Source organism: Pecten maximus, chromosome 1 (genome assembly GCF_902652985.1).
Source record: "Pecten maximus chromosome 1, xPecMax1.1, whole genome shotgun sequence".
Classification (NCBI taxonomy): domain Eukaryota; kingdom Metazoa; phylum Mollusca; class Bivalvia; order Pectinida; family Pectinidae; genus Pecten; species Pecten maximus.
This window is the reverse complement of record NC_047015.1, coordinates 23,131,334-23,146,669: the sequence shown is the minus strand read 5'-3', so window position 1 is coordinate 23,146,669 and position 15,336 is coordinate 23,131,334. Positions and strand designations below refer to the sequence as shown.

Sequence of the window (15,336 nt, the reverse complement as noted above, 5' to 3'; positions counted from 1 at the left end):
GTATTGTTTACACGACTGTCTCAAACCACAAATACAAAATGTTAAAACAATAAAACATAACTTTGTATTTGCGATTTAAGACAGTCATGTAACAATACAAATCATTTTCATTACTTTGAATTATCTTCGTGTCACCCAAATTGCTTTTACAATATCCGACCGCAGTATATAATATATAATGAAAATAATTGTCTTCATTGCATTTTTGCCAGTGAAATATATAGAGGATATTGAATGGTTTCCCCTTAAATATAACATATATTTCACTCATATGACAGAATATTTCGATATTTTTCACTCGTGCTTCGCACTCGTGAAGATATCGATATTCTGTCATACTCCTGAAATATATGTTATATTTAAGGGGAAACCATTCAATTTTTTTTATTGCATTTCATCAACTTAAAAACGAAATTAAAAACTTCGAAAAATTACTTGTCAAAAAGTGGGGGAATCAGAAATGACGTCATCTATTTGTGACGTTACTCCACGTCAACTTGACGGCGCCATTTTGAAAGGACTGATCAACGCAATTTAAACGTTTTCTGCTGTTATCGAAGAATCTGTGCATGAATAGCTAACATTAAGTGAGTATTTTGTCAAAAACTATAGTCTGAAAATTTCAGAAATACAGCAAAATAACCAATTTATCTATCTCGGCTTCGATTGGAAACATATCACTTAGTAAATTTATAAAAAATATCAATTTTCATCTTCTCATCCTGATTTCTCTACATCTGTCCCTTTTCCTTCCAACTATTTGCTATCTTTCTATATAAATCAATGTAATCATTTTGTGTCGTTATCACACTTTCTGTAACATATATTTGTGGAGAGGGCTTTTTCTAAGTTGTAATAACTTGTGCCCGATCCTTTTGTTTATAACAATAAAATATTTTCAAATCAAATTGGAAACATATGCAAGTTTCAACGAGGTGAATACAAAGGTCTGCTCTGATTGATCAAAAATGGAAACCTTATATATTCACTGCAAAACTTATATTTTCACTGCAAAATGTTATATTTTTAGTGCAAAATCTTATATTTTCACTGCTCATCGCTGCAGTGAAAATATAAGTTTTATTAGTTTGATAAATTTCTATATTCCACTGGCAAAAATGCAATAAAGAAATTTATCAAACTAATACAACTGATATTTTCACTGCAGCGATGAGCAGCGAAAATATAAGATTTTGCAGTGAAAATATCAGATTTTGCAGTGAAAATATAAGTTTTCTGTTTTTGACCAATGAGAACGGACCTTTGTATTCACCTCGTTGAAACTTGCCGACTTGCTGTATTTCTGAAATTTTCAGACTAGTTTTTGACAAAATACTCACTTGATGTTAGCTATTCATGCACAGAATATCCTATAACAGAAAACGCGTTGATCAGTCCTTTCAAAATGGTGCCGTCAAGTTGACGTGGAGTAACGTCACAAAGGGATGACGTCATTACTGAATATTACTCAATATCATTTTCTGATGTTTTTAAATTTTTTTTTTTAGTTTATGAAATGCAATAAAAAGAAAATTGAATGGTTTCCCGTTAAATATAACATATATTTCACGAGTATGACAGAATATCGATATTTTCACGAGTGCGAAGAGGGACATTGTTCTGTCGTGATTGGGAGGGACATTGTTCTGTCGTGATTGGGAGGAGGGACATTGTTCTGTCGTGATTGGGAGGAGGGACATTGTTCTGTCGTGATTGGGAGGACGGACATTGTTCTGTCGTGATTGGGAGGACGGACATTGTTCCGTCGTGATTGGGAGGACGGACATTGTTCCGTCGTGATTGAGAGGACGGACATTGTTCCGTCGTGATTGGGAGGACGGACATTGTTCTGTCGTGATTGAGAGGACGGACATTGTTCTGTCGTGATTGGGAGGAGGGGCATTGTTCTGTCGTGATTGGGAGGAGGGACATTGTTCTGTCGTGATTGGGAGGACGGACATTGTTCTGTCGTGATTGAGAGGACGGACATTGTTCTGTCGTGATTGGGAGGACGGACATTGTTCTGTCGTGATTGGGAGGAGTGACATTGTTCTGTCGTGATTGTGAGGACGGACATTGTTCTGTCGTCATTGGGAGGACGGACATTGTTCTGTCGTGATTGGGAGGGCGGACATTGTTCTGTCGTGATAGGGAGGAGTGACATTGTTTTGACGTGATTGGGAGGACGGACATTGTTCTGTCGTGATTGGGAGGCGTGACATTGTTCTGACGTGATTGGGAGGAGGGGCATTGTTTCAAAAGTGTATCAAATCAGCCAAGATAGAGTATAATAACAACAAAACACAACAACGTACCGAATTATCAACGCGTTAAGCAACTACATGTATCACCGACCATCTTGGAGTCCATTTTTTTAGCATTGCAGATGCCTACCTTTGTTTAACCATTACAGTTTTATCTATACACGACAAGAAATTATAAAGAACAAGATGATAGTCTGCGTACTTCTTAGCGTTTCTTTTCCAATTTTGTTTTTGCTAATTATATGAAAACAACACATGATGAAAAGTGAATAGCATTTTACTTCCAAATATAACAAATCTACAGTCATCGGCAACATGTAGTATTGAGCAGTGTGTCTAAACATATCTATATAAATAGCTATAAATAAATCTAATGCGTGTGCAAATAGTAAACAGTAACGTAAAAGCTATGAAGAAAATACTGTTGTGTGCATGAACACTATAATAAATATATATAGGTATCTATGAGAAACACGGTAAACAGCGAGCGTACAACACACATAGACCTCGTGTAACTGGCAAGACTATGTCTCCATAGTAATTAATAATACTGATATGGTTTGTGGAAAGAAATCATTAGTTGTGTATTGCACGTCCCACGGTAAAATCACGATCATTATCCCATCAGATGGCAGCACCGGGAACCAATCTCCTCCTAAATGTTCCACGCCACTAGAGAATTATCCCGCTACTACACATGCCTGCAACAGCAAAAAAGGGTTTTCACAGTTTTGTTATCATATACGAGACAAATCTGAAGTTGGTAAAATTCCCGCCTTTCACCTTTATTGATGACAAAAGCTAGTATCATAATCTCGACCTATGACACATTATCTGGACAACTGACCAGTCTCGTGCTGAGTATTACACGAGACTTGGACGATACTTACTTTAACTCCCTCTCAGCTGTTGTTACTCTGTGGTTGAAGCGTCCTGTTCCGAGCTACTCTGCTGCTCCTCTACGTTACCTGAAAAACCCAGTGACAATTCATTAAATCATATGGCATCAGTTCCAACCACAAACACGTCCTACTCTTCCTAATATTATGTTACTGACCACACGGAACTACCATTATCATCTCATACCCCAATAAACACGACCAGACTATCTAATTTATTTTTATTTTTCATTTTATTTTGTTAAGAACGTTACACAACAATTTATTATTTATAAAATGAGACGTGTTACTCGGTATCAGTGAGAGGAACAACATATGTACGTTAGACTTACCACCTTTCTATATTTTTTAAAAGTAGAAATGTACAAAATGTACCAACACAGTAACCTAATGTTAAAGACTACCGTAGTATAGTCATGATAGGTGGGAGAGGATACAGACACAGGCATACAAAAAGTAATACACCATGTGAACGACATGCGATCGCGACAACCGATCTAGAAAACCTGCAGCCAACAGACTGAAATCTGATATATCGCGCAAGCCACGGCTACAAAAATGCGCATGGATTAATTGTGTATGAAGATGACCAAGGTAAGCTTACAATTAGCCTATATTTGATTTGCTAGATAATGATAATAATCTAATGAATATTTCGTGCATTGGTTTTCTTGTCACGTGCTATTTTTAGAAAGTACTATTAGAGTGATCTCCCTTCCAAAAACGATCTCGAAACGTCCAATAATATAAATAATCTCAGAATCTCTCCTAATGTATCTCTCTATTTATTATTTGATAAGTGTTATCTAGGTTTTTGATTTTCTTTAATTATTATTAAATAAAGATAAGTTAATTAGCACCTCAAGTATATACAATGTAATTAAAAAATAACATGTACATTTGTAATGAATATTTGTTAAAATATAATTAATTTGTTTTTTTGGGGTTTTTTTTTCCAAAGATTTATTGATGGTTTTAATTGTTTTGCTTATTACAAATTTGTAGGAATAAGAAGTTCATAATTATAATATGGTAATGACCACAATAAGATTCATTAAGCTTTTCAAAAATATTTATTTATTTATTTATTTATTTATTTATTACCACCAGCAGGAACAGGCTCTCTCAGAGGATCTTGAACTCTCTGATGATGGTGTTTACCCAGAAAGTTCCCTACAAGAAAGCTGCTTCATTTTAGAAGGGACTGTGCAACAGCAGAATGTTCATGTCATTTGGAGAGACAAATTGTGTTTGGCTTCAATTGTTCATATATAGTGAAGACTATTTTCAGGAGAAAATTATAGTGACTGTGTTGAATTGATATCTTAATTGAAATTATATTGTGGCTTGTGCATTGCTTTAAATACTTTATATATTCTTATATTATGTCCAGTAAAAGTTGCCATTGAGTTTGATTTGTAGATGCTGTATCATAGATATAATAGTTGCTATTAATATGTTCACTGATAATATTATAGTGCAATTTATGAAATTAATAATTGAAATGTTTTAACTTATAATACTTGACAATGCAATATGATCTTGGTGTGAATGTTTATCATATTTATAACAGTAAAAGATGCTATTTGAGTTTGTTTTATTCAATGTTATATTAAAGAACAGCGAGTTGGAATTGAGATTGAAATGGTTTTGTGAAAATAAATTGATGATTGTTTAAATGAGGAATGTATGTTTGTAGTTTTTTAAAGTAATGGTATAAGCTGTTATTTTGTTTTAATTTACACGATATATATGGCATAGAGTGAGCAAATGATTAAAATGCAAATTTATTTAGAACTAAATCAAACAACATAATTAAATCTCTATTCTTAATGTCATAATTGATGTTGTTTCTCGAAACGTCGCACCGCGAGGCTGCATGACATCCACAAAAGTACATATTCAGAAAAAATTGTCAAAAAATTTTCCTCCACCCATCATTTTGAAATTGTGGTGATCACTGTATTACAGTTATATTTAAGAACGAAGGACGGGAGTTATACACATGGCCAAATGGTAAATACGCAAGATAGTTCGAGGGACAGACGAACACAACCAGTTCGTCAGATTCTGGAGGTACAGACGAACACAATAATTTGGTCAGATTCTGGAGGGACAGACGAACACAATAAGTTGGTCAGATTCTGGAGGGACAGACGAACACAATACGTCGGTCAGATTCTGGAGGGACAGACGAACACAATAAGTTGGTCAGATTCTGGAGGGACAGACGAACACAACCAGTTCGTCAGATTCTGGAGGGACAGACGAACACAATAAGTTGGTCAGATCCTGGAGGGACAGACGAACACAATAAATTAGTCAGATTCTGGAGGGAAAGACGAACACAATAAGTTGGTCAGATTCTGGAGGGACAGACGAACACAATAAGTTGTTCAGATTCTTGAGGGACAGACGAACACAATAAATTAGTCAGATTCTTGAGGGACAGACGAACACAATAAGTTGGTCAGAATCTGGAGGGACAGACGAACACAATAAGTTGGTCAGATTCTGGAGGGACAGACGGACACAATAAGTTGGTCAGATTCTATTGGGACAGACGAACACAATAAGTTGGTCAGATTCTGGAGGGACATATGAACACAATAAGTTAGTCAGATTCTGGAGGGACAGACGAACACAATAAGTTGGTCAGAATCTGGAGGGACAGACGAACACAATAAGTTGGTCAGATTCTTGAGGGACAGACGAACACAATAAGTTGGTCAGATTCTGGAGGGACAGACGAACACAATAAGTTGGTCATAATCTATTGGGACCGACGAACACAATAAGTTGGTCAGATTCTATTGGGACAGACGAACACAATAAGTTTGTCAGATTCTGGAGGGACATATGAACACAATAAGTTAGTCAGATTCTGGAGGGACAGACGAACACAATAAGTTGGTCAGATTCTGGAGGGACAGACGAACACAGTAAGTTGGTCAGATTCTGGAGGGGCAGACGAACACAATAAGTTGGTCAGATTCTGGAGGGACAGACAAACACAATAAGTTGGTCAGATTCTAACGAGACAGACGGACGTTATAAGTGGACCAGATTCTAACGAGACAGACGGAGGTAATAAGTGGACCAGATTCTAGTGGGGAAAGACCTACGTAATAGACAGGAGCAATAAGCAAGATCAGATTTTTAGTGGGAAAGACGAAAACTATTATAAGTAAAGAGAAAATTCTAAATAGTATATTTTCGTTTTTGTAGACGAAGAAGCTAATAAGACAATATTGATTTAGTTGGAAATGCGGAATTACTGAGCGGGTCAGAAACTGGGTTGGGAAACGGAAGAAATAAATAAGGGTATAGTAAAAAAAAACGGATGCTTTTATTTTGAAAGTCGATCTATTAAGCAGAAAAAGTGGCGTATACGTCTCTAATATAAGAGACTTTAGTGACCGTACCATGAACCCGGAACCAGTACAGCAGCAGTAAGAGTAGGAGAGAATCTACTGGGCATCTACTGGGCATCTACTCAAAAATAGTAGCATTCGGTACCTGTATGGGAAACCCTAAGTATGTTATATGATGCCCGCCCATCGTTAACGGTGGTTGCAGCCGGCGTCTGTCTGTATGGGCTATTTAGTGGGCGTGGCCGACTACTACCTGCACGAGTGTTCCCGGGGGTCGTTCTCGGTCTGTACACATTCATCACCAAAGAGGCGTCCGACCCAGGTGTGACGTCATCTCTGGGTCCGGGGTACCTGCAGAGATATACTCGTTACTTGGTGACACAGAGACCTATGATATACAACTATCTACTGTTCTATATAGGTCTCTGTGTGACAAACGCTAACATGAAATACAAGGATCGATCGGGCTTTTGTGTATCAACTATTTAAAAGTTCCTGGTGTGATAACCTTTATTGAGATAATTTAATTAAATACCGACACCAACCGGAGCCCATTTATGTTACACAATTGGGATCTGTGTGCCTTTCATTACTGTCTACCCATATATAATGCCCTGTACACTGTACGTGTACTTTCCAATCAATATCCCTTCTGGCTGAACCAACATATAAATACTTATCGAGATAGTGTTTAAATGAGTGTACATGTGTAGTACTACTTATCACAGACCGTACTTATCAATAATATACCTCTACTGTGACTCTACACGACTCACCATGGGTTTTGATAAAGATGAGAATAGCGATCTTCACACTCCTGTCTAAATTCTCCCAACTGTAAAAATGAAATATTTATGACGTTAATGCTAATTTATTCAAATTATATAAGATATCTTATGTCTCTCTGGCATGGGTATAATATACTTTTTACCGTAACTTACTTAATTTCGTTTGATATGAAACACTGCAAGCCCATACTTTTATAGTGCGAATACGTACCATGACCTGTCTACCAGAACGAGGCATTTTCCAATCGGTCATACGAGGCACTCCCCAGCCCACCTCCCCTACCATGCGTGAACGGGGCCTGGGGTGTGGGGTCTGAGCCCCTGCTCTCCAAATGTAATCCGCCTCTCCCGTTCCCTCGGCCGACATGGTTCCGATACCGATGTGTCGATGTTCCTGTTCCACCGTCACCCTGTGGTCCCTGTTGGCATCAGGGCCTGTATAACAAGGCGTAATACGTATAAACATCGGGCTTGTATAACAAGGCATAATACGTATAGACATCAGGGCCCGTATAACAAAGCGTAATACGTATAAACATCGGGCCTGTATAACAAGGCATAATACGTATAGACATCAGGGCCCATATGACAAAGCGTAATACGTATAAACATCGGGCTTGTATCAAAGTGAAACGAGTTTTAACAACAGGGCCTGTAACAAAGTCTAACGTGTATAAATATCGGGACATGAAACAAAGTCTAACGTGTATAAATATCGGGACATGAAACAAAGTCTAACGCATGCAAATATCGGGACCTGTAATAAAGTCTAACGCGTGTAAATATCGGAACCTGTAACAAGGTCTAACGCGTGTAAATATCGGGACCTGTAAAAAAAGTCTAACGCGTGTAAATATCGGGACTTGTAATAAAGTCTAGCGCGTGTAAATATCGGGACCTGTAATAAAGTCTAGCGCGTGTAAATATCGGAACCTGTAACAAGGTCTAACGCGTGTAAATATCGGGACTTGTAACAAAGTCTAGCGCGTGTAAATATCGGGACCTGTAATAAAGTCTAGCGCGTGTAAATATCGGAACCTGTAACAAGGTCTAACGCGTGTAAATATCGGGACCTGTAAAAAAAAGTCTAACGCGTGTAAATATCGGGACTTGTAACTAATGTGTCTGAATATATGCATTTTTGCGCGCTTTTGTAGAGCAAGATATTATAAGAAGGGCCTAATATCCACGTCTCGTCAAATTTATTTAATTAGATTTATTAGATGGAAATCTAACCATAACTCAAGATAGATTATCAATACCGATCACACAACAAAACACTAGAATCTTCAACGTGATGGCGCAGGTTTCCGCCAGGCAGAACGTTGTCTAATCAAAACAAATAAAAAAGTGAATTGTAGCTGCATGGTTGGACGACAGCAGTATGCATGGATAGCATGGAAACCAGAAAATCATTGCATTATTAAAATTTAGTCGTACCGTTTCAGTGAGCCTGTCATCGATTTTATAAATCTCCATTAGCCATATTGCAATAATTCAGCTATATATCTTCTATCTATTATCACCAGTGCGTGTCCTTACTAATACACCATCGGAACATGCGCAATATTAATATTTTACAGTACAAGGTCTGACTATATTTATCTACTTTTTAAACATACATGTATCTATTAGCCAAAGGCAGTCAAGACTTGAACACAAGTTAAAACAGCATTATCAACGCCCCCTTCACCATCATCATGATAAATACTGACATACATGTAACTAAGCAGCATGTAAAATAATATTGTACTAAGTTAACAAAAAAGTAACGTGAGCTATATAAAATAAACATAATATAGTTATCCACATATGATCTTCATATTAATGCTTTAGTTGTGTCACTATTGAAATAGCTCACTGTAGTTGTATTGTAATGTGTCGTGTTACAAGATTCCGGAGTAAATGAGAGAGTAAGTAATACACATGTACAATGATAAAACAGTCAGATTATTGGCAGTTAAATTAAATAAATTATAAAGGTACAACACCAGATAGAAATAAGTGGTTTAACACAACCACAAGATAAACACAGCGCACTTTATATGAATACTTAATCATATCTACCAGTAAATATTTATTGACTATAACATTTCTCTATTGTGGCCATTAACTTTTAGACGATAAACTTTTAACTCTAAATTCTCTTGAATTTTAACTATTTAAATAATATTTACACTCCGTCTGGTTTTAACACTCAGTGAAAATAGAAATACACTGATACCAACGCCAGTGTAAATACGAGCCTTTAAGGTGTATTGGACGGCACTTTCACTCGGGGTGGGTGTATTTAAACTTCTGGCACACTAAACCTATGTCCTCTGTTACTGTGTCACAAAATTTACAAAGTTATGATGACACTAGACTAAATTATTCCAACAATTCAGTCTAGATTCCGGTTATGTGACTTGACTGCTAAAGGAGAACTTTTTTGTATTAGTTTAAGCTAAAATAAATAAATAACATTATGTAAGCTTATGCTTACATTACTGTAGTATACTTACCTGTAAAAAGCATTCTTCCCCTCCATGGTTCATTACTGTCAATTATATTGTACATGTTTCCCGGATCTTTATAGTCAGCAAACGACACTTTGGAAGCCATTTTAGCTGGTGGCTTTAGATGAGCTAGTTCCTCCGATCTGTAACAGTTAAATGCCCACACGGATCGCCTTAGACCAGTACACGAGGTGAGTCCACACCTGATTACCTCTTGTTAGCAACGAGACGCCATTGTCAAGGGTAACTAGGGAAATACCGGAAGTTGACATTCCAAAACGAGGCTGCATAGGAACAAGAGGTGAAACAGAAGTTGGTAAGTAAGATTTATATTTCTTGAAATTATGACCGCATGTGTATGTATGATACGAAGTCAATTCAGGTCCTGTAATGAAATCAATAACTTTCCCAAATAATATGTATTCGACTAGTTCTAATATAGTTTTCCCAATGAAGTAACATGATTTAGGCACACCAATGTGTCGGTCGCGAAGGAAGCATCTGACTGAAATGTATCTAATTCTATGCCGTTATACAAATTGTTTACAAAATTTTACATATACGGTGTACATGTGCTGAGGGGAATGACCATGTTGATTATGGGAAAATAGTTGAAACAACTACCAACCACATGAAACTGGCTATGAAATTATCAATACACAAATGATACACGGTTATTAAAACCAATTAACCCGATTTCCTCTGGCCCGTAACGTTACGCTAAACTTCACATTCTGATGCTGTATCCAAACTAGACGAGATATCTATCTGTCAAAATGTGCAAATCTGGTGTTAGGGCTAGAGGGAACACACTGTTCAACAATGGTATAACGCCTCCATTAATAACTGTGTATATATTTGTTTACTATTTTGACAGTAGTGATAATATATATACCAGATACAGTTTTACTGGTGCGTCAGTCCCAGTCGACGACTTTACTTTCATGAAAGTGACAACTGTATATACCAGATACTTTTTACTGTTTGGTCCGTACCAGTTGATTACTTTACTATCGTGACAGTAACAACATTAACTGTATTTACCAGATATTGGCGGCGCAGTATCAGGTAACAACTGTATGCCTGAAACTATTGATACTAATGTTACCATTCCTGATTGGTGTTATATCGATCAATTTTACAGACTTTACGTACAATTATCTTGCTTAATTTCATACACAGGTGCTAATATGGATTCTGCCTATCTAAAGAAACAGTTGGGGTCCTGCCTTGCGACTTGCTTGGCAGAAGTAGCAGAAAAAAGGCCACGGGATCCAGTAGAATACATTGCACAATGGCTGTACAAGATGAAAGAAAATGAACAATATAAAGCCCAGGTAATGAGTGTGCCCTGTACCAGGTAGTTGTTGAGGGATACCTGGTATTTACTGACTGCCCTCAACTGTCATGCATCAGTGGATTATTTTCTGACAATTGGTTGGCCTGATTCAGATAAATGATATCAGTTGATAAATTGGTTGAATAGGCCTGTCAATTATGATATAAACACAAATATGATATGTTGACAGTTTACTAGCAAAAACTAAAGCTAAGTATAATTAAACTCATTGTCCTGGCAAAGGGGAAAATTAACATTGATTTATTTTAATATACTGCGGTAATATTTGTTTTGTATTGAAATTAATTACAATACAGTGTTTACATTAAAAACTGAGATAATTTACTGCAAGTATTAAGCATTACATTACAGCATAGTATTGTATCTGTTGTTTTACATTGATAAACTATAAGGATTAAATACAGATGTTTCACTATAGTACTGATAACCGTAGCCAATATTTGGGAACAAAACTTTAAAATCAACACATCACATGTAACCTTGAGAAGTGATTTTGATACAAGTTAGATAAGAGTTTTCACAATTTTGATATGACATGTAAAACTATAATATTATATGCAACTCAAAATTTGATGGGAGTATTATGGTATGGTGTTGTCTGTCCATCTGGCGTAAACTTTTGTTTGTCAGAAGATCTACTCCTACATTTTGCGATCGATTTCTTTGAAACATGATAGGCTTTACAATTGTGATAACAAGTTGTGTTTAATAAGTTAGACTGAATTGCTTGTTTTCCTCAAACTTGTAGAAAATCAAACATTGACTTTCTGGTGAAAAGTGAGATTTATAGCATGCCAGCTAACCACTCTTAGGTGATTCAGATCTTATTTTAATGCTAGGCAACACTATAAAGATAACACTATATGGTATTCCATGATAACACTATATGACATTCAATGATAACACTATATGACATTCAATGATAACACTATATGACATTCAATGATAACACTATATGACATTCAATGATAACACTATATGGTATTCAATGATAACACTATATGACATTCAATGATAACACTATATGGTATTCAATGATAACACTATATGGTATTCAATGATAACACTATATGGCATTCAATGATAACACTATATGGCATTCGATGATAACACTATATGGCATTCGATGGGGATATATTGCTCAACCCTGTGGTACTGTTGTTTGGTATTAAATATTTGTTTTTATAATTCATTCTATATTTATACATATTTTTCAGAAAGAAAATGAAAAGAAGATGCTTATTCTAGAACAAGACAATTTTGAAAAAGAGAAAGAAATTCAAGCAAGAAGGAAAGAAGAAGCCATGAAAATTGCAGAAGAAGATGAAGAGAGGAGGAAGGTAAAACTTGATTTTTTAATATAGTTTGATGCCTGTAAGAAATTTTGTGTACATGTATCTCAAATAAAGACTGGGGTCATCAGTGTATACAGAGGACTAGGGTCATTCCAGTGCTACCAGTGTCATCTCTCTGGAATAATATAGTAACACAACACCTGACACAGTGTTATCATTCATGGTAACACAACACCTGACACAGATGTAGTCATTCATGGTAACACAACACCTGACACAGTGTAATCATTCATGGTAACACAACACCTGACACAGTGTAATCATGCATGGTAACACAACACCTGACACAGGTGTAATCATTCATGGTAACACAACACCTGACACAGTGTAATCATTCATGGTAACACAACACCTGACATAGTGTAATCATTCATGGTAACACAACACCTGACACAGTGTAATCATTCATGGTAACACAACACCTGATACAGGTGTAATCATTCATGGTAACACAACACCTGACACAGTGTAATCATTCATGGTAACAAAACACCTGACACAGTGTAATCATTCAAGGTAACACAACACCTGACACAGTGTAATCATTCATGGTAACACAACACCTGACACAGTGTAATCATTCATGGTAACACAACACCTGATACAGGTGTAATCATTCATGGTAACACAACACCTGACACAGTGTAATCATTCATGGTAACACAACACCTGACACAGTGTAATCATGGTAACACAACACCTGACACGCCCATAAGACTGATCATGCATTGCAGTTATCTTTATCCAAGTGGACATGGAAACAAAAATTGCAATGAGAATTTTGAAAGCAGATCTCTAAAAATAATAAGAAAAAAGTATGGATGTGTAGATTTGACTACAATGTACATGATTCCCCTTACTGATAACAATTTAGTACCAAAATTGAAATTGAGTTGTCTATCTTTATAGGCAGAGGAGGAGCGTGCTAAGAAAGAGAGTTCATCCCCAACGAAGCTTCCTCCTGTGATGGAGGCGCAGGAGCCCACAGAGGAGGAGATCAAACCGACTGTGGCCCAAACACAGGAGGAGAGCGCACCTGAGGCTACAGAGGAGGCTGAAAAACCCAGCGAGGCAACAGAGACACCTGCAGCAGGCGAGGCAGAAAAAACAAGTGAAGAAACGACGGAGGAGACATCAGCACCAAAAGAGGTGTGTATTTGTGTGTAATGAGTCTCAGGTAATGGTAAGCTTTGTATTTATGATACAATTTATGAGGAATGTTAATAGATTGAATAGCTTCCAAAAAAAAAAATTATTATTAATATTAAATATTTCTATCCACAGGAGGAACCTGAGCAAGCAAAGGAGGAGGGAGAGGCTCCAGCAGAGGGAGAAGCATCATAAATAGATAGATAGACCTAGTAATTCTAAGTCACAAAAATCAAAATTATCACATCATTGACCATGAGGCATTTACAAAAGTAGATAGGATATAATTATGACCATCTTTAATGTTGGTAAAGAACAGAAAAGGAAATTTAAGATCTATAATTTCAAGTTGCATGCATTTGCAAAGATGTTTTCATTATTTTGGATTACAATCAAGAGCTACAAACTGTACATTTATACCTTAAACTTGGGTCAAAATACTTGTGTGGGAAGATGTACAAAGTTTGTGATTACTGGTTAAACTGTGATATCAAAGATTATAATGCAGCGGGACAGTTTCTTCTGTTGGCTGCAAAGGTCGCTGACATTGTACACAAAACTTGTACACTGTAACAAAAGCTTGGCTGGATGTATTAGTTGAAGTGTGGAAGGTTGCGTGAATGTGCATGTTGAAAAGTTGTAAGAAGGGAGACAACTCTTGCATTTTTAGCCAAAATTACCCGTGTGCAAATGTTATATTTAAAATTGTATAATAAAATATAAAAGATTTGAGATATGTTGACACTCGTTCATTGTATATTCACATGTGACAAATAGAGCATTTCAGGCCAACAATCCTTTTTCGAGAATAGTCTGGTTTAACAGAAATATTCAGCAGTAATTCCAGCTAGGAAGGCTGTTTATCCTGAGACAGTGACCCTGTTATGATGTGGTGCTGATATCCTGATACAGTGACCCTGTTATGATGTGGTGCTGATATCCTGATACAGTGACCCTGTTATGATGTGGTGCTGATATCCTGATACAGTGACCCTGTTATGATGTGGTACTGATATCCTGATACAGTGACCCTGTTATGATGTGGTGCTGATATCCTGATACAGTGACCCTGTTATGATGTGGTACTGATATCCTGATACGGTGACCCTGTTATGATGTGGTACTGATATCCTGATACAGTGACCCTGTTATGATGTGGTGCTGATATCCTGATACGGTGACCCTGTTATGATGTGGTACTGATATCCTGATACGGTGACCCTGTAATGATGTGATACTGATATCCTGAGACGAGGACACCCAAATCTCACCCTAGTAGCTCACATCGTTACCTATACTATAAGTGATATAGCCATGCCTCACACCCTGTAACTCAGAAAGTTTCCCATACTTAATATGGTGCAATATCTCTCAAAGTAATGACGAGACATTTTGCGACCTTAAATTCCTCGACTATGGATGAAATTAGTATCTGGAGTTGTGTTGATTTTCCATACAGCCCAACAGAAGTGAAACCTGGTGGAGCTCCAAACCATCGCCTCGGATAACTGCTAACTGATTTCTCTAACCCCTGGACTTTCGTAACAGGAACCTCGTAAATCAGCGGCAGCCACATAAGTCTAGGTAGGACCCCGTGTCATGTCCCATGTAACCCGGAGAGTTTCCTATACTTAAAGTGGTACACCCAT

The 15,336-nt window shown here is 36.9% G+C and overlaps 2 protein-coding genes across 3 annotated transcripts; one reads left to right on the top strand and one right to left on the bottom strand.

The window, feature by feature from the left end:
• Positions 1 to 2,523: 2,523 nt before the first annotated feature.
• On the bottom strand, positions 2,524 to 10,023 carry LOC117328082 (uncharacterized protein C4orf45 homolog). Of its 2 annotated transcripts, none has more exons than XM_033885433.1 (6): positions 9,830 to 10,023; positions 7,537 to 7,760; positions 7,314 to 7,372; positions 6,683 to 6,888; positions 3,155 to 3,232; positions 2,524 to 2,965 (listed from the first exon to the last, which is right to left on the bottom strand). In XM_033885433.1, the coding sequence occupies exons 1-5, from the start codon at positions 9,927 to 9,929 to the stop codon at positions 3,177 to 3,179; spliced, it is 645 nt and encodes a 214-aa protein (XP_033741324.1). In that variant the 5' UTR covers positions 9,930 to 10,023; the 3' UTR covers positions 2,524 to 2,965; positions 3,155 to 3,176. The 2 variants fall into 2 exon arrangements, with proteins under 2 accessions (XP_033741324.1, XP_033741332.1); XM_033885441.1 differs by having other exon boundaries at positions 2,552 to 2,965; positions 6,791 to 6,888.
• A 15-nt stretch (positions 10,024 to 10,038) lies between these two features.
• On the top strand, positions 10,039 to 14,419 carry LOC117328091 (DPY30 domain-containing protein 1-like). Its single transcript, XM_033885449.1, has 5 exons — positions 10,039 to 10,139; positions 11,006 to 11,160; positions 12,401 to 12,523; positions 13,448 to 13,687; positions 13,823 to 14,419. Exons 2-5 carry the CDS (start codon positions 11,014 to 11,016, stop codon positions 13,880 to 13,882), a joined length of 570 nt encoding a protein of 189 aa, XP_033741340.1. The 5' UTR covers positions 10,039 to 10,139; positions 11,006 to 11,013; the 3' UTR covers positions 13,883 to 14,419.
• Positions 14,420 to 15,336: the final 917 nt, after the last annotated feature.

Bases quoted from the DNA above. Each gene is read 5' to 3' on its own strand.
- LOC117328082 (XM_033885433.1), bottom strand. From the start codon at position 9,929: ATGGCTTCCAAAGTGTCGTTTGCTGACTATAAAGATCCGGGAAACATG. The intron at 7,761-9,829 runs GTAAGTATACTA...CTTGTTATACAG, and splicing joins GGGAAGAATGCTTTTTACAG to GCCCTGATGCCAACAGGGAC. The intron at 7,373-7,536 runs GTACGTATTCGC...TCATTTTTACAG, and splicing joins GTTCTGGTAGACAGGTCATG to TTGGGAGAATTTAGACAGGA.
- LOC117328091 (XM_033885449.1), top strand. From the start codon at position 11,014: ATGGATTCTGCCTATCTAAAGAAACAGTTGGGGTCCTGCCTTGCGACT. The intron at 12,524-13,447 runs GTAAAACTTGAT...CTATCTTTATAG, and splicing joins AAGATGAAGAGAGGAGGAAG to GCAGAGGAGGAGCGTGCTAA. The intron at 13,688-13,822 runs GTGTGTATTTGT...TTCTATCCACAG, and splicing joins AGACATCAGCACCAAAAGAG to GAGGAACCTGAGCAAGCAAA.